General features: G+C 49.0%; 1 protein-coding gene across 6 annotated transcripts in view; it reads right to left on the reverse strand.

The window, feature by feature from the left end:
• Positions 1-870: 870 nt before the first annotated feature.
• The window catches only part of DCAF6 (DDB1 and CUL4 associated factor 6), a 74,401-nt gene continuing 51,698 nt past the window's right edge, over positions 871-23,573 (reverse strand). For 5 of the 6 annotated variants that reach the window (XM_036273147.1, XM_036273146.1, XM_036273144.1 and 2 more), the window contains 9 exons: positions 20,035-20,152; positions 15,724-15,839; positions 14,660-14,737; positions 14,188-14,482; positions 6,465-6,603; positions 4,976-5,132; positions 4,043-4,131; positions 2,311-2,416; positions 871-1,341 (listed from right to left, as the gene is read on the reverse strand). In XM_036273147.1, coding sequence (XP_036129040.1) covers positions 1,277-1,341; positions 2,311-2,416; positions 4,043-4,131; positions 4,976-5,132; positions 6,465-6,603; positions 14,188-14,482; positions 14,660-14,737; positions 15,724-15,839; positions 20,035-20,152 — 1,163 coding nt within the window. In that variant the 3' untranslated portion in view covers positions 871-1,276. The remainder of the gene's footprint in view (positions 1,342-2,310; positions 2,417-4,042; positions 4,132-4,975; positions 5,133-6,464; positions 6,604-14,187; positions 14,483-14,659; positions 14,738-15,723; positions 15,840-20,034; positions 20,153-23,573) is intronic. The other variant, XM_036273145.1, reaches the window with a different exon arrangement.

Below are 23,573 nucleotides of genomic sequence, written 5' to 3' on the forward strand. Positions count from 1 at the left end.
ACACAAGCCATGGCCAGGACGTGTTGACTCTGCCTCGAGCACATTCTCCTTCTGCTCCCTTGCCTGCTGGTCTGGCCTAGACGGTTCCTTTGTACCACACAAACTCAAGCTCTGCAAAACCGCTGAAAGGAGACCTAGTTCCTTCGACAAATACCACTGAGAAGAAGAAGGAGCAGCTTTAGAGCGGTTTTCAGTTCCTAGCAAAACTGAGCAGAAAGGCCCTCCGCCCCCTCCCACCCTGCACCAGAGTGCACACGCGTCATGTTGACTGGGGCTGCTTTCCTGCGTGCTCCTGACCCCAGGGAGGCCTCCAGCACCTGTGCACAGGTGTCCGCAGCATTCCCGGGCCTGCTGCACTTCACGGGAGAACCGCTGTCCCAGTGCGCTGACTAGCACTTTGTCATTCGGTGAAGCCCCTGCTTCTCTGGCTGTGGCCCTAACACAGGCCCTGGGACCTGGGGCTGCAAATCTGACTGCCCCCACTTTAGAGGAGACGGAACGGGAGCCCAGACGAGCCAGGTGGCCTCCGCAGGTCACAGAACTCATCGGAAACCAGGAACTAAGACGCCGACCTTCACGGAAGCAGGAGGCAGGAAGCCCAGGGCGGAGCTCGGGGACCAGCCTGCCCTACCGCACCGGGTAAGCTCCCAGGAGGCGGATCTCTGCCTGGAGCCTGGCTCCTGTCCGTGCAGCGAGGTCCCACTAATCATTTAGATGATGATGGACGGTGAAGACGAAGGACTTTGCAATGAGACATGTCAAAACAGAAAAGATCATTAAAACTAGAAAAAAATTGAGAAACAGTCTGATGTTACACAAAAGATGAGAAAACACAGGTCAGGGTAACAAGGCATTAAATACAAAGTCAAATTCAGGAGATCTTACAATAACCAGCTTCTTTAATAAGAAAGCAACAAACATGCAAATGGCAAGTGTAGAAATTTATTTGAACCAACATTGTCACTACCATGAAAACTGCTCTGCAACGGTGATCCAAGCTCCCCCATCTGGAGGCTGGGAGTATTGCACTTCCGTTGCTAGCACTCCTCTTCCCTGGCAACCAGGACTCAGGTTTAAACATCCTGCTAGTTTTTTTCACACACTCCCCCAAGTTCATGCACACAGTCACTCCACACCAAAGTCAGGTTATTCCCCCAAAGGGGAAAGCTCCAAAAACCATAACCTTAGAATTGCACTGAAGCTCTGTAAAGAAAAAAATATAATAAATGTCTTATACAAATTTCAAAGCATCTTCAGTGCTGGCCACCCAGGGCTGCTACCCCTCATCCTCGTTCTCATTCTCCTGACCAGAGCCTTCTGATCGGTCCCCTTCCAGCCGGTCTGGAAAAGATACGAGATCACAAGGAAATCCTGTCAGGGTTGCAGTAGGGTCGTCTTCAATGCCTTCTATTTAAAACTGCTTAAAATGTAGAGAGCTCAACACATCATCATGCAAAAATCAATTCACCACTGTGTGTGTGTAAGTTATTTTTGCCTCTAGAGGGAAATTTTTTAAAAGTAAAGAAAACAGCATTATTAACTTTGAAAATTAACGTAATTCTAAACATAAATATTACTAAAAAACACCTACAGATGCTTTACCATTGTTCAGTGATGTGGCCTGAAGGTCATTACAAAGAGCCCCGCTGAGATGGGTCGGAGCCAGAGAGGGTGGGTCTGTAACGTGACTCGTCTGGTGCCCGCCCCACAGGGCTCTGTGCACGTCGTCACTGTCACTAATTCACAGACGGTGCCCAGCACAGGCAGACATTTAATTTATAAAACCAGTGCGCAGTGATGAGCACTTGTCCGAGGGGCATCTCTGTTTACGATGGATACTGGGACTTCTCTCTGTTATGAACACAGATGACTGGGTTCCTTCTTGAACACTAGTTCTAATTCGTGCATCTTGTGGGATCTGTGGCACTGAACCTCATGGATCATTTAAGACAACACAACATTGGGGAGAGCACAGAGGTACCTGCTCATGCTCCCAGCACGTCACCCTTCTTTCCTCCGAGCTTGCCCGACTGGGAGCGAAGGGACCACTGCAGGGCCTTTGCGATGACAGAGCCTAAGGCTCAGGGTAGGAGCCTCCACTCGGAGGAGAAGCACAGTGGATAAAAGTGTTCAGGTGACTCTGTCTTTTCATTGTGATGCCTCCCAATAAATCAGGAAATCAGTTACTGTGCTAATGAGCTGCTTTCGTTTCGTGATGAACGGAAACTACGTAAACCCCTTTAAGGCAAACCTGCAACACCATGCTTTGCAAACACAGACACGATGTGACCAGACGCCGACAGTGCTCACCAGCGCGGATGTGGTTCAAGGAGGCCAGCATCCTCAGCATGAAGGAGGCGGGCACGGTGATGGTGTTCCTCGTCTCCTCCAGCATGAGCTCGTTCCGGGTGATGACCTGGGGGAGTTAACCAGCACGTCAAACACCTCGGAATGACCGCACCTTTCCCTGAAGAGGAGCAGACTGGTTAAAACTAGCACAGGTCCTGCATCGCTCTGTGCACGCAGTCTCAAGACCCAGCTGTTCCTTCGACTTGCACGTGAGGAGTGGGCCAGAGGGCACGCCTTGCTCAGGAGGCAGGAAGACAGCCACTCTGGCTAGTAGAACAGTCTGCACTGTGCCCACTCATTCTGCCCCAGCGCAGAACTGGAACCTCCAGGGCACAGCAGTTACGCTACTGTCCCTGGCACACCTGGAGCCTTTGAGAGTTTGTTACCTTGACTGAGGCAAAGTAATCTTGAAAAAAAACCCTCTGGACGAGAGGTACCAAGGACTCGTGTCTGAAGCAGGAAGGGCGGGACTATGAGTCGCCCTGACACCGAGGGTCCGCGGTGTCATCGCGGGCCAAGGGAAGGGAGAAGGAAGGGCAGGGTGAGGAAGGGGAGCCTGAGAGCGAGGCCACCTGGCCAGCAGTCCCCGTGAAAGGACAGCATGCTCTCCGCTCACCGGGGTCCCCACGGGGCCCTTTCAGGTCCTGCCCCAAATGAGCTTCTCAGTGCGACAGGGCGATTTTCCCAGCGCGGTAGGTTCTGCACACGGATGTTTCCTTCACCTCCTAACAGCCTGGACCGTGCTGACCCCGTCCCCAGCGCCCTCTGCTCCCTGGTGAACTCGGTCCTGGTGACTCCGCCCACCCACTGACTCCGCCCACAGGCTGCCAAGCTGGGCGAGCGTCCGCATGGCGGCCTGCGGGGCCCCCCCCCCCCCCCCCCCCCCCCGTTCCCTCTCGCCACGGGCCCGAGCGCAGGGTTTGTCTATGACCTGGGCACGGGCCCGACACACACCAGTGCTGTGTGGACGTCCACGAGACGGTGACAGCACGTGGGGACTGTGCTGCGCCGTCAGCCTTGCTCTGAGGCGCTGTCACCCACCGCCTAGCATTTTCAGCGACGGCCCCTTGCGTACCTACTCACTTAGAGGGAGAAACAGCAACCTGAGCGCCCTCCCCCACCCACGGGAGCTCAGCAGCTGGTTCATCGGCGCACCTGAGCCACGGTAAGCATCTTCCCCACGGAAACGCTGGCGGAGCTGGGGGAAGGGCGCGGCGCTCGCCCTCCCACCCAGTGCCCCAAAACAGACCTTCGCGGAGCGGCGGAGAACGGCCGATTTCACTGCAAGTGGAGGGAACCTTAAGGTACCACGATACAGGAAAGACTCTCCTCGTGGGTGCTGCCAACCACCTGACGGTGGGAGACGCCGCAGCACGACGATTGCCCCAAGGGCAGCGTTTCCTGAACGACTGGTGACTGCAACAGGCGCAGTCAAGCTATTTCCTTGAACTACAAGACACCTGACCTGGTGTTAGAACACTGTCTTCTCAGGAGCAAAACACAGTCCACGTTTAGCTCTAGTACTGGAGGTATGTTTTTATCTCAACTCTCCTCTTCTTCAGACTGACCTCCTCACCTGTATCACCTTGTTCTATGTCACCACCTAATATGGAGCTGCTTTGATATTTCTCAAGAAAGCATTTCAGGAACACAGTAAAACAACATAAATATGTAAGTATAATAAACGTCTTACTTCATCAGCAAGTTTCCGATTAAAAATCCTAGACTCTTCCAGTGGTGACCAGATCTTGATGTCATAGTCAATGCCGGACGAGGCTAGAACTAGAAATGAAAACTACGTATCAACATAAGCTCAGAACACATCTCTTTCATTCGAGATATGCACACAGGCACATGTGTGTGTGTGCACACACATGTATATTTGTACATATGCATGTGCCTATGCAGACACGTACGTATGTGGACATGCGTACATATGTATGTACATATGCACAGACAGCAGGGACTCAAATAACATCCTTTTGATTCGTTCAACGTAGTTTCATTGTAGCACTGATGAGATGCCACAGAAACTCAACTCTTCTTGTAACAATCAACCTGTGGCCTGGTTCTGTCGGACGTCGTTCGCTTAGGTGGCAGGACCGACCTGCGGTGGTGTGAGGCCTGCTCGGCGGCAACAAGCTCACCGAACACTCCAGCTCGGAGGGACTGAGACAGCTGTGAGCTCAGAAGAGGGTTTCGGAGATTTCCTAAAAGTGGCCCTAGCTATAATTTTAAGACCATCCTGAATGACTCAAATTTCTTTCGTATTCATTGATCTTTTATGAGAAATATGGGCAACTTCCAATGGAAGGCAAGAGCCAGCCAGGCTGCCTTCGAAGGTTTACCTGGATAAGTAGTGAGAAGTTCAATCAGCCGACCTCTTACAGCTAATACAGTGTAGAAGAAGTATTGGAAGAATACACTACTTCCCCATACTTCCTGCCAAAAGCAGATAATAAGGGTGTTTTTGTTTTAAAACGAAGCAGAGCTATACAGACTCCCCCGGCCAGCTACCTACAGATACTTCAGATTACTCTTGCATTACCCAGACCCCGCCCCCCGCCCCCCCCAGTGATGAGCCAGGGTCATGACTCCCGGCCCCGCCTCACACCAGGCCCCTTACTTGGGTCAAAGGGATGTGGCTGCAGGCAGTTCACCACGTGATTGTCGGCTTCCAGAAGCATCAAGTGCTCGGCGGTGTGCCGGTCCCAGATGAAGATGTGGCCACAGTCAGAGCCGCTCATCACAAAGTTAGTGCCCCAGAAACTGGCTTCTTTTATCTGAGGGTTTTAAAAAAGAAAATTACAAGAAAACTCAAATCAAAGTTAAAAGAATACTTATTCTATTCTCATGTTAAATGATTAATTGGCTTAGTAAGTCAAATGCAAATTGAAGAGTGTCTCTGTCTTCCAGTATCTTTGAATCGGACAGAGATTTATTAGCCGGGGGAACTCAGCCGCAGTAATGGGGAGTCCCCCACGAGGACAGGGGCTGGCTTTGTTCAGGGCTGTTTACAGTGCCCGAAACGATTCTTAGCATACAGTAGGTGAACTGACTGACTGCTAACTGAACGGATGAAATTTCTGGCTTTTGGACAGTAGAACAAAAGGACCTGTCTTTTTCTTAGCTACCCGAAGCTCTCAGAATTGGGAAGGAAAGATATAAACACATGAACTTATGAAGCGATGAGACAGAGGAATGTGACCGACTGGCGTGGCTGCAAGGACACCGTGTGGACGCATACCACGAACCACCACCACCTCCGTACTGTACATCGGGGCTCCCGGCATCTTAGCTGCACCTGCTCCTTCGCTAGTTTTGACAAAGCAAAGGGGGAGCCAGTTTTGTTCTCACTTAAAGCTATTATTTTATTTACTTATCTTGTTTTTTCCCTCATTCCAGCCCCTAGTTAACCTTCCTCCAAAATTTAACCAGCAAAATGCAAGAAATGTGATTGGTCAGTTCTAGTTATAACACTATTCTTTTTGAATGACTAAATTGTACTACCGAGAATTTCTACAGAGAGCTCATTTCCCTCCCCTGGAGTCAGAAAGCAGATGGAAACCAATTCTGTAGACACGCTTGGGGAACTCCGTGAGCGTGAGAACAGCGCTGTCTCGAAGTAAGTGGTTGAGTCACCGTCATGACACACCAGTCACTCCGCGGTGCAGACTGTGGGGACAGGAGACCGCAGAGGTCACCGGTCTCTCCTGTGCACTTCGCAGGTGAGGAGACCGAGTCTAGGGAACACGGGACGAACACAAATCTTTTCTTGTCAGTCCGAGTGGGGCGCTAACGCCCTGCTCGTGTTCTGACGACTCTGGGGTTCTCTCCAAACCATCCTCTCCGAAAGCACCTCCTGGGGAGGTCGCGGACAGGGGGAGGGAGCGAGCAAGCAGCAGCCACTTGTAGAAGCTGCAAATCTAAAAACTCTACAGTGCCTGGGTCGGGGAGTGTTCCCGTGAAAATAACGGCCTTTCACAGGACGAGAACACGCGCGGGTCACGAGGGGACAGGGAGGTGCCAGAAGCTTCCGCGGGACTGCGCGGCAGGGAGGGCGGCCGTGCAGCAGCCCGGACGCTGCGCAGCGCTCCGCGGGCCCGGCGCCGTACCATTGTCCTGGAGTTGCGGTGACCCTTGTAGACCATCTTCACCAGCGGCCTCCTGATGTTCAGGGTGTCCAGCTCCTCCAGCTCCTTCCTCTCTTTCCTCCGGCGGAAGAACTCCTGGATGCGGGCGACGGCGGAGCGTCTGCGGTCACACCGGGGAAGAGAAACAGCGAACACGTGAGAAACTCGCGGGCGCTGCGGAGCGCAGGGCGCACACGGAGCCAGGGGTCTAGGAGACGCTCGGACCGCGTCATCTCAGGCCCCCACGGAAAGCATCCAAGGCAGACACAGCGGTGCGACTCCACGAGACTAGTCGAGTTACTGGCCAAGACGTTTTAGTGGAGCGGTCACGGGGACTCGCCAGCCGAGACCGTGAGGGGCGGAGCATGCGCACGCCGGGCTGCGGGCTCTTTCAGAAGAACGTCATCCAGGCAGATCCATGTGCGGGGACCACGGATAAAACCAGTCCAGCCAGGACCTGTCTCCTCCTCTCTACATGAGGGAATCCAAGGCGCAGAGAGAAGCCAGGAGGAAACAAGGCAACGGTAATAGCAAGAGGTAGACTGATGGTTTAGGCTTCCCTCAAGATGCCCCAGGGAAGAGCAGACGAGGCGAGAGAACGACCGTGAGCAAAGTGCAACAGAAAGACCTTCCCAGAGCATCTGTGCGGCCCCGGGGTGGAGCACTGGCCCGGGGCGGCCGGGGCGGCCACCCCCTAACTCTCGGTGGGGACAGGGCTGGGACTGAGAGGACGGGCTCTCCTTAAGAATGATCGACTTGCTGGGAGAGACTTATCCTAACCCCAGAGTAACTTAATACGTGTGTTAGTTTGTACATGTTATTTAAAACATTGTAGTTCGACCTGTAATAGACCAAAAATCCAAAATATATAACACGTCTGTAAGTCAGTAAGAAAAACAAACATTGTAACAGAAAAACAGGCAAAAGACATGAACAGGAAAATGACAGAAGAAATGAATAGTCAGTCAGTATGTACAAAGATGCTCAGCTTTACTAACAGTGAGATAAAGGGAACACAAATGGGTCTCTGTGCGGCGTCTGTCAGGTGAAAAGGCGTCTGCGTGTCGGTGGCAGAACAGGAGAGCAGGCGCCACGGGGGTTCCCGTGGGCCTATGTAGGAGACAGCGCTCCTTACACTCAAGCTTCCCAGGGACACGTGTGGACACACTGGAACAACGACAAACAGCAAACACATGTTCCTCAAAAGCCTGCTGTCTGCAAAGTTGTTTTTGAGAATATGAGTTATCAGTTCTCTTATGATTGGTTATACTAATTCAGCACATGATTTAAAATTCACAAAAGACATTAACAAGCATGGAATATTTCAGAAGTCAACTTTTGGGCAGCCATTGAAAGAAGTAAAAAAAATAACACCAAGAAAGGAGAGAAAATGGTCCAACTGGTGTGGCTCAGTGGTTGAGCATCAACCCACATACCAGGAGGTCGCTGGTTCGATTCCCGGTCAAGGCAAATGCCCAGGTTGTGGGCCCAATCCCCAGTGGGGGGCGTGCAGGAGATGGCCAATAGATGTTCTCTCTCATCGATGTTTCTATCTCTCTCTCCCTCTCTAAAATCAATAAAGGGGAAATAAAAATAAATAAAGGAGAGAAAAGGACTCATACTGAAAATCACAAAAGGCAGAAAACAATGGAAGACAAAAACAGGGTAAGGAACGAGGGCAGAGAGAGGCTGCCGTGTCCTCAGAAGTGTCCCCAGACAATCTCTGTGTAAGAAGAATAACTGAGGCAGAGGAGTCTAACCTCACTGCCTCTGAGGCAAGGTAAAGGCCACATTTTCTGCTCATCGCTGCTGATCAGTTCACAGTAATCTCCGCTTCACTGGCTGAGCTTTTCTGTGGCTCTTTAAAGCAACGTAATATTTTTTAGTTGCTTCCCTATAAGAGCAGAAACTGGCTTTGAGAACTTGAGATAAAGTATAAACCGGAAAATCAAAAAGCCCTGAAACAAATTCCATTTCACTGTCCTGTAACTAGAAAGTGGTAAGTGGCAATAGACTAACTTGCAGTAAGTTACTTCAAACATACCTTCATGTTAAAAGCCTAAAAACACCAGCCCCAAATCAAAAACAATTCTGAGACGTTTACACGAGAACCCCCACCGGGCCTGGGATTTTCAAGCATCCACAACAGTTGGGATTATTTAATCATCTCTGGGGTCCCCGTGGGGAACTCCACCATTGCCACATTCCCGACTGTTGCTATACACTGTGTCTGACACCCCACTTTGTTCTGGGAACAGATGGTGAATAACGGACCTGTCACTAGAACCAGGGCCCAGGTTGGATCTGTCAGTACACCAGGTTTCACGTGAACAATGGGCCGAGATTGACATCAATGTCATATTTAAGAATGTCCCCAGTGTTCGCCTTCGGATTGCAGAAGTGTCTGAGAGTTGTGTTAACACCTGCATGTGTGGCCTTGTTAACTTATTAGGGTACTTATAAGAATACAGCTTTAAAAAAACCATCCTTGAGCCTAGGCACAGAATTAGACTAAGTCCTTTTAGCTCTTGACCTCAAGGAAAAGGAGATAACGACAAAAGTGGCCACTGCCGCCCAGCTGGGTGTGTTCAATACCGTGGGCTGCACTCAGCACACTCAAAGCAAGTCGCCACCGTTCAGAGCACAGCACCCGAGCCCCTCACGGAGGGACACGCGAAGCGAGCACGTCACACAGGCACACGATGTCTCCCGCGACCCCATGCGGTGCATGCAGCCAGAGCTTGTGCACAGCGACCTGCTCCAAGGGCTCGGCCCTGAGGAGCTCGGCCAGCTCCAGGAAGCAGTGTTAACTGTTAACAGGGAAGGGTTAGCTGTGAGGAGAGGGCCTGGCAAATCCGTCATAGAGAAAAGTAGGTAACGAAGGAACAGACCGAATTACCTCATTATTCTAGCACCTATTGTTGTTCCTCTGACATTAAATCTAGTGAAGGGAACACAATAATGTCACTCAGACTTCAAAGAATCAGATATTTAAAGCATCAAGGCCACCACCTTTACCACCGATCGTCTATCTGCACTGCAAGAAGCCCGTCTCTCTTTGTGATAGAGGGTGCCCGGTGAGGCCACGCAGCTGAGCGTGTCTGAGGGAGCGAAGGGCGGGAAGCACTCACTGGGGTCCTTGCACCTCATCCCTTCACCTCTGACTGGTCAGAGCCCAACCCTGGCAGAGTGGAGGGACCTGCGGGGACGCGATCACCGTACCACCCACTGGGGCACCTAAGTGAGCCCTTGGGGCAAGAACCAACTAACCCCAGCTGACTCGCTGTCCTACCCAGAAGGCGATGTGACACGTGAGCCAGGAATCACGGAGCTTCCGATGCCCTAGGAGCCCTGTTCCTTCTCTGGGATTACTCTTTCCCCGCAGTTTTCTTAATATAGTTGAATCATTAGAAATACTAAGAGATTATATGACAACTAAATCGGTGGCAAATTGACAGTATGTAAAGAATTCTGGCTTCAGAGTAAGTAAACAAAACCAAATTTCTATGCGAATAAATACTTAAGTCATTAACAGGCACTACTGGGTTAACACCTGGCATCTGGAGTCTGTAACCGACGACGACTCCAGGCTATGTGAGGACTTCAGGAGGCTTCCTCAGAGGTGTCTGTCTTCAGAGCAAAAGACCTGGGTCTGGCAGGAGAAGCTACCAGCCAGGCCCTCCACCCTTCACTCAAAGATGGACATAGCACCTCGAAAACACTTCACACAGAGACCACTAAGGGGCACACAGACCACTTTTACTGATTTCTTAATGCCATGTTTAGAAAATGTAGGTTTATTTCTTCCTTCTGTTTAGTTTCCATTTACTGTTCTGTGTTCCTGCCTTAGACCACCAAGCCCAAGGGGACTACTACGTGGGACCGTACATTTCTCCGTCTTACACTCTGGGTATCTGCCATTTCACCCCAGACTCCAGCTGGGTTTCTCCATCGCACTGACTGGTCCAGAGTGGGGAGCAGGAAACAATGGCTCTTGGGCCCAACCTGCCAGCCTGCTGTTTCTTTTTCTTTTTTGTTAATCCTCACCCATGGATATTTTTCCATTGATTTTTAGAGACAATAGAAGGGAGTGAGGGAGGTGGAGAGAGACAGACACATCAATCGGTTGCTTTCCACACGACCCCAACCAGGGCTGGGGATTAAACCTGTAACCCAGGGACGTGCCCTTGACCAGAACTGAACTCAAGACCCTTTGGTCTATGGCCCGACACTCTAGCCACTTAGCCAAACTGATCAGGGCCAACCTGCTGTTTTTAATGGCCCTCAGGCTAACAACAGTTGCACATTTGTAAATGGTGACATTTTAAATGGTTATATAAGGACCTACAGGCCGGTCTCCACTTTGCCCCTAGGCCAGCAAGGTTCAAAAGACCTGGCCGCCGAGCCAGCTCCGCCCAAGCCAGCTCCGCCCGAGACTGGCCGTAGTTAGCGAGAACAGCACTGCGCTCTAGAACAGCATGTTAGTGGTTAGGACCTTTATTTCTCAGACATTACTTCTCATGCTTAATCTCAGCCCCAAAGCGAAAACCAAGGTCATATATATTCAGCCAAATTTTAAGAATGCAAACCTTCAAAGAGAAAACATTACTCTGCAATGCAAATAATTTTTTTTTAATGTTTTTATTAAGTGCATGTCCAAAATAGCCTGGCTATAAACTTTTTAGGTTACATTTTAAAAAATTAAATGTGGGCCCTTTGTGGCTCATTTGGTTGGAGCAGCATCCTGTGCGCCGAAGGGTGGCAGGTTCGAGTCCTGGTCAGGACACATGCTTAGGTTGCAGGTTCGATCCCTGGCTGGGAGCGTACAGGAGGCAACTGATCAATGTTTCTCTCTCTCCCCGCCTCTCTCTAAAAATAAAAATGTTTTAAAAAATCAGTAAGCATGTCCTCAGGTGAGGATTAAAAATTGGGGGCCAAAAAGAAATTGAGATCTACTCCGAAATTCTTCATACAAATTAAAGTACAGATCTAAGTACATGCTTTCCCTATTTTTAATTTCTGGGCCATTTCTCTTCCCTAACAAACTACTCTTGACTGGCTTCTCTTTAAGACATGCATCCTTTAGTTGGGCATTTTATCCAAGTGTGAAAAGTATCCTGAGACTCCAAGAACCAAGGGTATGACTTTCACAACAGAGCTCTGGGATCCTGTCTCTTTGCAAACACGTTCTCAAAGACCACATGCCTACTTACAAGCTGGCAAATGCTTCTCGTATGCTTAAGAAGCAAAATGTCTTAAACGTCCTCTCTTTACAATAAAGGTCAACACAGCCATTCCCCCAAAGGGAGAAGACAAGTGGGCAGTGGTCCCAGGACGGCGAGCCCGCGGCAGGGCAGAAATATTAGACGTGTTTTATACAGGCAGCTCGAGGGTTAACAAGGTGTGCTAAGGAAGTTCGGGGCTTTAAAAGTTACTTAGAGAAAAGCCAAAAGGAAGCTTTTCATCATTTATAAATTTCCAGTGAACAGCTGAGAGAGAATAATGGACTCTCAAGGAACCTGACACGGTGATCTCAGCTCAGCACACCCGTGTGCACATCTGTGCAGAACATCGTACTCAATTCCCTACGTTTCCTGACTGCTCTCCGTGTTCTTGTGCTTCTGCAGTGTCCTTGGCTCCTCAATAGATTCAATTTCCCTAAGGGTAAGAATTTTATGATCCTTCTGATACTCCTCAGTACATTTACTAGTATGTCCTGTAGGATAAAAAAAAATATATGGGACAAACTGAAGCTGATCCCCTGAGCTGAGGATTCGGACTAGCACGTTAAACCCAGAATGAAGCAGGGGCGGAGGTGGGCCCAGAGGCGGCCCCCCACCTGGACGCAGGCCGGAGCGCGTGGATTCCGGAGCACGCACGGCGGGTCAGCACGCCTGGTCCCTCCTTCCTCACTGATGTCACACGACTGTCTTTAACAGATCCACCCCAGGTCTAGAATATGCAGAACCCCTCCGTGGTACCTCAGCCTCCTCGGCTACCAGGCAGGCTCGGTGTGGAAGTGTTCAATTAGCCTGGATAGAAGATGCTAAATAACTAATTTTCTGCAGCAGTCTACTATCTAGTAAAAATACAATTTCCTATTTAAACAAACAAATCTGGAAAGTGATAGGGTACATTTTATTAAAAAGTGGCTACTTAAATTCCATTTTTAATTATGACCGTGGCATCGTTTTGTTGCGTGAGTACAGAAGCAAGGACAGCGCTCCCTCTGTAACGGCAGCCTCCAGGGACAAGCCGAACACCGCGGCCGCCGCTAGCTCTGCGCCCTGGGCTGGGAGGCCACCAGTCTGACTCGGACGCGCTGGGCTTGCTGACCGGCTGTGCAGGCAGCGAGGGCGATGCAGCTCTCAGCTCCCTCTGGGGGTGGAGAGCTTCACTTGTCTAAACACAGACTCAGCACGCTGAAGACTAATGCGCGCAGAGGCGGAGATGTGGGACTCCCTCCAAGCACACGAAGCAAAGAGCACACCCTTCACGGTCATGGGCCAAGGACGCGCTGGCTGAGTGTGACCAAGGGAAGGCAGCCCTGAGACTTCAGAGAAGGCAGGCTCCCTGAGCGGCAGGATCTCCGCTTCCGCCGCTGGCCTTTGCATCCAGAGCCATTGTCCCTGTCACCGCGTGTACACAGCCATGCGCAGCACCTGGGCTGCTTCCCACGCGAGAGGGCCTGTGATGGCTGACTGACAGGTTCCTAAAAAATTCTTACAATTCTAGATAATCTTGACCCCATTTTATAAATAAAGAAACTGAAACTTAAACATTAAGCAATCTGAATGAGAAAACACAGCCAGTAGGTGGTAAAACCAGGATTCAAACCCAAGTTATTATGCTCTTGATCATATTACAACTATGTAGTTCCTTAATGGTAAATGAATCTTTTCATTTTATTCTTCACTTGATGAAATGCCGTAACAGTGTACGAATAGCAGGCGACTGAGCACAGGAGGCTGCGACACGCTCCTTCGCTCCTACGGCCGGTACCGTGGACCGTGAGATGCCTGAGGGGCAGAGCCCACGAGGCCTGCCGCCTCTGCCGCTGGCTCCAGCCTCGGGTCGTCTCCAGCAGCACAGGACGCAACACACTCGCAAAGACTTGCTCTCTCTGCTAGGAACAGAATACCCCCTGTGATCCCACAGAAGGAAAACCAGGAAAAGTATCTGACCGTGCTAGCAATTCAATTCTTTATCGAGGTACAATATTTATTTGGTGTAATTTCTCATTTTATAAACTGAGTTACTAAAGTTTAGTACAAATCAAAGATAAACAATGTTCTCAAAATGAGAACTGTCACTACCTTAATCCAGCGTCAACAGAAAAGCAGAAAAATTGAAGAGTAAAAATACCCCCAAACCTGCTGACGACCAGGATGCGTGCAGGCACCCAGACAGCTAGACAGCCCTGACTCGTAATGACCGGCGGCCCCTTCCCCGGGCTGTGGGCCGAGGAGCGCGCCTCGGAGCGCGCCTCGGAGCAGAAGCCGGCTGGTGGGACCGTTTCCACCTGCACACTTGACTCAAAGAGCGTCCTGTGCGAAATGATTTCATCTGGGAAGTTCCGTCAGTTTCCACAACAAAGACCCCCTTAGAGGAAGCAGCCGTCCGACATGGAGAGACTCCTGTGTGACTTGGGGGACAGCCTTGTGAATTGTTTTTTACAGTTCACACGAATTAAAAGTACACCAACCTGTCACCAGGTCCTGCTCGATACCTGGCACCTGGGATCAGCACTGGGTCATCGTCACTGTCATCCGTGTCCTGCAGAGCAGAGTCCGTGGCCGACGCTTCCTCGGGAGGCTCGGGCCCGGGGCTGCCGAGGGGGGCGGAGCTCTCGGCGCGGGCTCCCTCAGCCGCTCCTGGGCCCTGGCCCTCCTCAGCCGCGGCGGCAGCTCCTGGAGCCCCGCGAGGGCCAGCGGGGCGGCAGTCGTCCCCTTCTCCCGAGCTGGACTCTGGCGGCGCAGACGTGGACTCGTCGGACCGTGCTGCCCAGAACGAGAGTGACAGGGGTCAGGTCGCAGCCCCCTCACCTGACCACCTTCAAAGCTGACAGACATTCGTAGCGCTCATTCCCCGTGCGGCAGACCCCACAGCACCCTGTGCTGGGACCCCTCCAGCTCCGAGACCAGCGTGGCGCAGCCAGGGAGACGCACGACACTCACCCGTGTCCGTCTGGCTCTGCTCTGCGGACGCACCCTCCCAGGGCACTGTCACCCTCTCCGAGGGTTCTTCAGGAGCTTCTGGGAAATAAATCAAATGATCATCAAATCCACACAGTTTTAAGAAAAATCACCAACTTATATACTCCAGCCTACTCATGTGTAAGTAGTTCTCACCCTTTCGGGGTCACAGGAACTTGGGACACTCAGATGAGCCCCCTCGTACGACACACAACCGGACGCACACAGCTCGGACCCACGCTCTCAGGGAGGGCCGCCCGCTGTACCCGGGCCCCTTGCTGAGGGAACCTTTGAGAACAGACCCGACCCTCGGGGAATCCCCGGCGCAGACGCGGCCTCGCACTGCGTTCCTGCTGGTTCTGGCTGCCCCCAGGGCTCCCTGGGCCTCGGCCTCCGGTGTCACCTGAACGGGCAGTCTGCCTGACAGACAGTCCGAGAAGGGCCAGACTCCCTCACGGGACAGTGCTCTTGCACACTGAATTCCTGTCAACCCCGTTACACTGAGGTGGCTATTCAGTTTCAAGAAGCAGAATCGTTTATTCCTTCACTTACCAAGTACTGACTGAGAAGCTACTGCTTCGGGCTCTTTGCAAGACTCCATCATACAATCGTCGCATGGAAACCCTCTCCAAAGGGCTCCGAAAGCTCCCTCGGGGCACTTGCGGCGTGAAACAAGGTTCACTCGGAGCCCACGTGGGTCGTCCTCCTCCTTTCCTTCCTTCCTAACCCACCCACACTCTGAAGGCCACTGCGAGGTGTGAACATGGCAGAGGTGACCCAAACGGACGCGGACAGCACACATGGGGGTCGGTGCAGTGACGGTGTCTCCTGGCCGTGTGTCCACGCGGGGACCTGGGCTGCACTGCCACCCCCTCTGACCTGTCAACAGTCCCTACCTGATGCACCTGTTACCTCCCTATCAACAGTCATAGCAGACTAGACACAAAATCATTTATTAAAAACAAGAAACCAAAGGACACCACTGAGGGAACAGAAAAGCGTGGACGCTACCTCGGGGTCTGTGAGGACCCAGCAGTCACGCTTACCTGCCTTGCTGTCCCCTGCCGGAGGCGGCTCTGAGCTCTGGGGGACCGGGGCCTCCTCCTGACCCTCGGGTTTGCCGTGGGTTCCGTTCCCTCTGGAACTGGAGGAAGTACTGCTCCTGCCATCAAAACACAGCAAGTGGTTCCAGCAGGGGTTAGTAATGTGAACTGGCAGGGTCATTTCTGCATTTTATAGAAGTAGTTCGAAAATTCAGGCTACAAATAAAATGTAAGACTTATTATTTTAATAGCACTTACAAAACCTCCCTTTTAATGACCGAGGTGACTGCCCTAATCCCCTTCATCTGGAACTGGAGACTGAGAAACACAGAGGACCGCTCCCATGCTGTGCTGATGCCTCTCCCATCAGCCCTGCACGTCTACACCTCGCGCTCAGATTCTGTAACTTAATTACACTGCCTCCCTTCTTACCCTCCCGAGGGATGGCTCCCCTATCTGAACCGTTCGTGACTTTACAGACTCTGACCGTATGCCCTTTAGACCTTGCTGGCCCAGGCTAGCATGAAAGGAGCACTTTAAGAAAGGCCTCGCCTCTTCTCTGGTCTTGCACTGTCCTCTGTGGGCTACTCCCAGTTCTGGTCTGTGGTTTCAGCGTGGCCAGTGACGGACCACAGCCTGGAGGAGTCCAGCGTGTGTCCTGGCCCAGCTTTGATACCCACCTGCTGACGCCATGACCATTAGCATTCCTGGTGGGGCACAGAGCTAGAGCAAGTTAGGTGGACCTGTCAGTGAGGTCTGGGGCTAGCCATGGCATCACACATTGTGAAGAGAGTTACGTGGGGAAGGAAACAGGAAAATGTGTAAGAGTCTGACTCGGATTAAAATTAAATTCACAGAAATGGGACAATTTCTCAAATTTAGAGGAAGTGTGAACAAGGAAAATGATAACTAAAAAACATTCATTATAGACAAATAGCAGTGACTCAGTAAACAATACAAATTATGATAAAATTTTTTGCCAAGAGTTTGCTAAAAGATGCTTTTAGGTTCACTGTAAAAGTCAATTTGCTTTTAAAAGGGCGCCCGTCTACACTGGGGTCCTGGGAAGGGGTGTACCCTGCTGGGTCCTTCGTGAGCAAACGCCAGACAGAACGGGCAGAGCGAAGTGTCGTCTCAGGAGCATTAGCGTCCATGACCCTTTCTTGCTATTCTGTACATTATTAATTTTTTGCAATTGATAAGTAGTTCTTTTTAACCAGAAATAAGTAATAGTCGTTTGGGTACAGAGAAAGCTATGACACAGGCATCAGGACAATGCTCGTGTGTAACAGTTACCATCACTGAAACATCATGGCACTGAGATAGGGATTGTGCCGTTAGTTGAAAAGACAAAGTGACCAAGTGAATGTATTCAGCAAAGGTTATGTGGCGTTCAATCACAGAGAAATGAAGAGACTGCGCACTACATGGCGCTGGGACAGAGGGACAACCACGTGCAAAAGTTAAGCCATTAGCTCTGCAGCACGTTTTATGGTGAAGGAGGTCACGGAAGGACTAAACATTCAATTTTTTAATATAAAGTCACAGAAATGCAAGAGGGAAACAAGAAGAAATGTGCCCCCTAGTCCTGGGTGGGACAAGGCTTTCTAAGCGTGAGCTCACAGGCTGCAACCAAAGGACAAACAGCAAGCAGGGGAAATCTTTGCAACGAGTGAAAGTCAAATGGTATTATCCTCACTTACCCTGTAAGAAATAAACACCTTATAAATCAGTAAGAAACAGATAAACGCCACAGCAGGAAACTGTGCCAAGGACTGGAGCACACTCCCCGACGCCGGCTGCAGCGCCTCTCGGAGGCCAGCCCGCGCCAGGGGAGGGCCGGGCTGCGTCTGTGGTCTCCGAAACCCACAGCCTCTGAGGTGGGCTCTACGGGACACGCCCGCTTTCAGGTGAGAAAACGAGTCCGAGCTCCAGCCCGTGGGCTCTGGTGCCTCCTCTGTCATCAGAGAAACTGAACCGGGAGCAAGACACCACGCGGCAGAGAAACAGACCGCGTCCTTTCTGGAATGTTTTTTACGCTGAAGACTGAATGTTCTCACAATCAGAATAAAAAAACTAGTAACTTCTTTGATAAAGAAACAAGAAACTGGCAGATAAGAATATAATTCATGGTCAGTTTTGGGGAGGGAAAGTGGTGTCCAACAGAAGAGTGGGACTGAACATATGTTTTCTCACAAAAATGCTCAGATGAGATTCTTTATAAGAAATCAGCCCCTTCTGTCTAGAATGAAAATAGAAAAGACAAAAAAAGAGTAAGGATGATAATCTTCTGTGATTGTAAATTATATACTATGAGCAAGGGCCATAGACATTCTGGTTTGAGAAAGCAGAGGTCAAAGACTGGGCTCATGACGTTCTAGCGATTGCGCCTTCGAGTACACATCCAGAATGCACCTCCTCTTACCACCTCCCCTGCTCACCCCTGGGCCAAGACACGGCACCTGTCACCGCGCTAAGCGCCGTCTGCTGCCTGTTCACCCGGCTCTACCTGCAGCCGGTGTCTGCACAGCACCCAGCTGGCCTCCGTCCTTTCAAACGTCCTCCTCACTTGGCTGCCCTTTGCTGCCACTCCGGCTCCACGCGTACGCTCCCCTAACGACCCTCACACACCACAGGTCTGGCCTTCCCTCTGCTCTGTGCACGCGCGGCTCACGCCTTCTCACCCTCCCCGTGATGCTGCCCATCCCCTCGCACTTGGTACCTTCTAATGTATTACATGATTCGCTTAGTTATTATCGTGTGCCTGTCCGAGCTCCTACAGGGTAGAGGTTTTCTTGCCTATACTTTTCACTGATACACTCCCCATGTCTACAATAGTCTCTGGAACAGAGAAGGTATTCAACACTATTTGAGAATACTACTTAATCAAAGATTCTAATATAAAATACATACACACATCAACACAAATGGAAACCAGGGAACCAAAATACATACATATCAATATGATCATACATGAACATATAATTAATTATATATTAATAAACAATATATAACTACATTATATATTATTTATACATATTATATATTATACTAACATATAACATATAACAACTATATTAATATACAATTAAGTATGTTAATATAATATATTAATTACACAGAATAATATATTGGTTATAAAATGATTAATATAATTACTATATAATATATAATTAATTATATTGCATATTAAGAAAGACCGTGCTATCACTGTAGCGATATTAACACAGCAATGGTAACACATGTAAGGGAGAAGGCTGGAGGCAGTCTGAAGCAGAAGGCCATGAGACAGTGGGGAAGAATGAAAAAGCCCACAGACCTTGATTTTTTTTAAACAGTATGATTTAACTAGATTAATGAGCAATAAATATAATCAGAAATGTCATTAAAGAGAACCTATACAACCATTAAATAAATATAAAGCTCAATCTTACTGGTAATCAAATAGAAACAAATGTTATTTTAAAGTAAAATGTACAAGTTAAAAATAAATGAATATATTGAACATTGCCGAGAGACAGCAAAATGTGCAGATCCATATGCTGCTGGTGAAATGTAATGACACTCAATTCTTTTGAAAATAATTTGGCAATATTTTTAACCTAAATGTAATAGTACATTTCTGGAAATATATCTCAAATCGATAATTTTAAAAGTGGGAAAAAAGCCTGTAAACAAAGATATTCATTATGGCCTTATTTGGTTAAATATAAAAAGGGTGAACAAATTCACTGCCCAATTAAATAGAAATGGTTAAGTGAACTGTGGTACATCTACTTGACGGGCTATTATACAGCTAGTAAAATAATACTTATAAAAGCTAAGTAGTAACATGTGAATATTTACTATAAAGTTAAGTCAAATAAATGCAAGGGAGAACAGAGCATATTCAACACGATTAAAGTTATATTTTAAAACTGAAAACAAAAATCAGACATACATACATACATATATATATATATAAATCTATACACAGGACCAAGACTGCAAAAAGCTCCAGAATGTCAGGTTTGTTATTTGTATACTAGGTTCTACAAGTGATTAATTCTGTTTATCTTTTGCATTTTCTATCAAGAGGCATATTCCAGGACTAGCAACGTCAGCATCACCTGGGAAGTTTCCAGAAATGCAAATTCTCGGCCCCGCTCCTCAAAGCGAGCGGAGGGGCCCGGCCATCCGTTTGAACAAGCTCTCCAGGTGAGTCTGAGGCACACATTATAGCAAAGCAAGACATAAAGACGTGAAGTGCTGCAGTGACATCTAACACAGTCCTACACAGTGGCTAAGAACATCTTGACGAAAACGCGAACTTACCATTCGTCTGTAAAGTTCAGTTTTATTGTGCTTGCGGTCGTTCCTTCTGTGCTGTACTGCAAACTTAAAACTGGTTCACCTGTCCCTGGTTTGGGGCTCAGCTTTTCATTATTGTTATCTGAAAATTGTGTTTAAAACATTTGAAAAAGTCTCTGAAACCAATAAAAAGATGACATTTCCTAAAATTTATAAAACTTAAATCAGGCTGTCCTTGTCATAATTCTCCCATGTCATGGCTCTCACTTCAAGCTCAAAGGCTAGTGTCATAGAAACACTCATATTCCAAAGTGGCACTGCACCCTGCTCTGTGTACACGACTCCCTTGGAATCCAATGGAAACCAAACCCACCTGAGAACCACATTGCGTCACTGGGGATCAGACTAGGTGCAGGCAATGACATACGTATGAACTGGTCATTGTACCTAGCAGAGTGCCCTCGGTTTTCTACCCCAGTTGCATAGCATCAGGAGCACTGAGAGGGTGCAAGGGCTCCCACAGAGAATTCTCTCAGGTCCATATACATAATCTGGGGGTGGGGAGAAAGCATATGGTGCGTTGTAATTTTCTAAACCTCTCTGTTACAAGAGCGTATGTTTTGGTATATTTCATCTCCTCCTCCTGGCTAATCTTCCAATGAATTTGATCACTCAATTATAAAAATGGGAATTTCATCTTAAGACTCTCTAGGTGATTTTCATAGCATACATCTATTTCAATGAATAAAATCTTTGTAAAATGGCAAATAAACAAGAAATCTAAGAAACTGATACAGACCACTTCAAAGCCACCCTCCCTCCCCAAGAGCAGGTGGCTATTCAAGGGCAAACTTAAACAGGGCTTAAAAATTTTTTTTTTTTTATGAATAACAGCTTGGGGGAGCATTAAAATACAGAGGGAATACAAATTGTGATGTAATCAAACACGTAACATTTCTGCCAGAGCCCACGGAACGAACACTCTTCTGAGATACGACGCTTCGTGATAAAACAGGGCTAAAAGTAAGTACTTGACAAAACTGAGTTCTGAGGTCCACTTTACAGTAAAGGGCTTCGGTCTTTTCCAGTCCGCTGGGAGGCGCTGGCGCACGATTACAGGAGAATCTGAGAACCTGTGTGGCTTTCATCTTGCGAGAGGACAACTCACAGGCCTTGGAAACCGAACTGCGTAGGAACAAGGGGGATTCTCTCCAAGAGATGAGAAGTCACTGATAATAAGAATCTTCACCTCTGACTCACGCGAAACCTCCTCCGATAACATCAATTACGATTTGAAAATAAATGTGTAAATGAATTCTAATGCTAGTCTCCCAAATGGTGAAATCCCTGTTTCTGTGCTACTTCTGTTATGACTAGGCCCTTGACAGAATCAGCTGCTGGAAATGAACGAACAGTCCCTGACAGCTTTCAGACCCGTGACTGGTGTGCCAAATGGCAGTCCGGTACAATAAGCAGCAGACCTGGAGCGCACAGGGAACATTGAGAATGGGCCTTCGCGACACCCACCCTAGCCCTGGCCACCTTGGAAGGCACTGCTGTCTGCTAGGCACCTGTCCACAGCGCTCACTCGGGGGGATGCCGCTGAAATCCCGTCCCGCTGCCGCCAGGTGTGGGGGCGGTGAGAGCCGGGTGCTCAGGAAGCTAAGGGGAGGGGCTGGGGCTGGTTCTCTCACGACCTCACCGCGTTTTCTAACGTGCTTTGCTGTTTATTTTAATTTTAAAGTAAAGAGGGGAAAAAAGCAGGGTGAGAGAACTGCAGGACTGAATTTCCTAGTCCACGAAGCAGAAGTTATGAGAAGCCTCGTGAAATGTAAATGCTCCATCAAAGCTGTCCTTATAGAGACAGTCACAGACACCTGCCAACTGTGACTGCAGGACCAGAGCACACACAGCTGTCGAGAGGTCAGAATGGTGGAGAAAAATAAAGAGACAGGACCCCACCACCACCCAAAAGCAAGCAGCTTCCTGAGATGGTCCAAGTTTATGAACATCTCCTTCCTTGTGGTGCCTACTACGAAGTGACCATTTAACCTCTTGTGAACACAATCTATACACTGTAAACTATGTCCAACACAGGAGGATTGATTTAATGTATAAAATAATTTCAGTTGACAATTTGTTCATCTGAGTTGTTGTGATCTCGCTGACCTTGTGTGAAATTGTTCCCTGACCACCTAAGTAGAATGAACTACTCCGTGGGCTACAAAACCTTCAGACTGAGTCCAGGTATCTGCAGACTGTGCACACCCTAGGGTGTCTCTGGCCAAAAACACGCAGAGCAAAGCCTTGTTCCCCGCTGAGGTGTGAAAGGGTGGCTCTCTCTGAGGTCCCAGCTTGTTCCCTCAACTTGTTCCGTCTGCTCTTCCTAGTATAATGTGGCCCTGCCTGGTCACTACAGTCCATCGAGGTGAATTTTCTCAGAAACAGAGATCCCCGACTTATTAGTGAATTAATTCACAATGTTTCTGATAAAATGCGTATTCTAGGCTACAAACGTCTAAAAAAAATCTACTTTGAAGAATTAAAACTTAGCCTGGCCGGTGTGGCTCAGTGGTTGAGTGCTGACCCATGTACCGAGAGGTCACTGGTTCGATTCCCGGTCAGGGCACATGCCCAGGTTGTGGGCCCGATCCCCAGTGGGGGGGCATGCAGGAGGCAGCCAACTGATGCTCTCTCTCATCGATATTTCTCTCTCCTCCCTTCCTTTCTCTCTCTAATATCAGTAAAGAAAAAAAATTAAAGATTTAAAAAAATTTAAACTTAAATGTTTTATTTCTACTGTGTTTGAAAAAAATATTTGTAGCCATTTAAATTTTCCCTAATTTGCTCTGTTTGTTAGAGGTTGGATCAGCAAACATAATCTAAAACCTTTATTACCACCCTGACCAATTTGGCTCAACAGTCAGAGCACCAGATCGAAGGGCAGCAGGTTCGATTCCTGGTCAAGGGCACATGCCTGGGATGCAGGGTCAGTCCCTGGCCCAGGCGGGGCTGTGTGGGAGGAAACCAATCGATGTCTCTCTCACATCAATGCCTCTCTCTCTCTCCCTCCCTCCCTTCGACTCTATCTAAAAATCAATGGAAAAATATCCTCGGGTGAGGATTAACAACAACAACAAAAAACCAACTAACTAAATACATAAAACAAACACTTTATTACCGAGAGCCTTGCTCACCTAATGCAGACACATGCAACAAGTATTCTACTTGACAAGAGGGATGTTCGTTTAAGAGCTGTAAGGTTCGGGCTTCCCCTCAACACACACGACCCTGGGGAAGCACGGTCCGCACAGTAACTGACACGGAGTGACGTCCCCACGACCAGGAGACAGACGTGTTCTTCCCTCAGCCCGTGTAGCCCGTCACCAGCTCCGCTTTCCAGACGAGGGAACCCCGGCTGCACCCTGTTCTCTATTACCTAGATGTCCTGCAGTACGAGAGCCCCGCACTGAACTGCTCGCAAGTGACTTGACTGCGCAGAGGAGATCAGAGTGCTGGAACAAAGAACTATTTCAATCAAGAAATGTACCAATGTTACTGCT

The sequence above is a fragment of the Molossus molossus genome, unplaced genomic scaffold (assembly GCF_014108415.1).
Source record: "Molossus molossus isolate mMolMol1 unplaced genomic scaffold, mMolMol1.p scaffold_m16_p_20, whole genome shotgun sequence".
In the NCBI taxonomy this organism is placed as follows: Eukaryota; Metazoa; Chordata; class Mammalia; order Chiroptera; family Molossidae; genus Molossus; species Molossus molossus.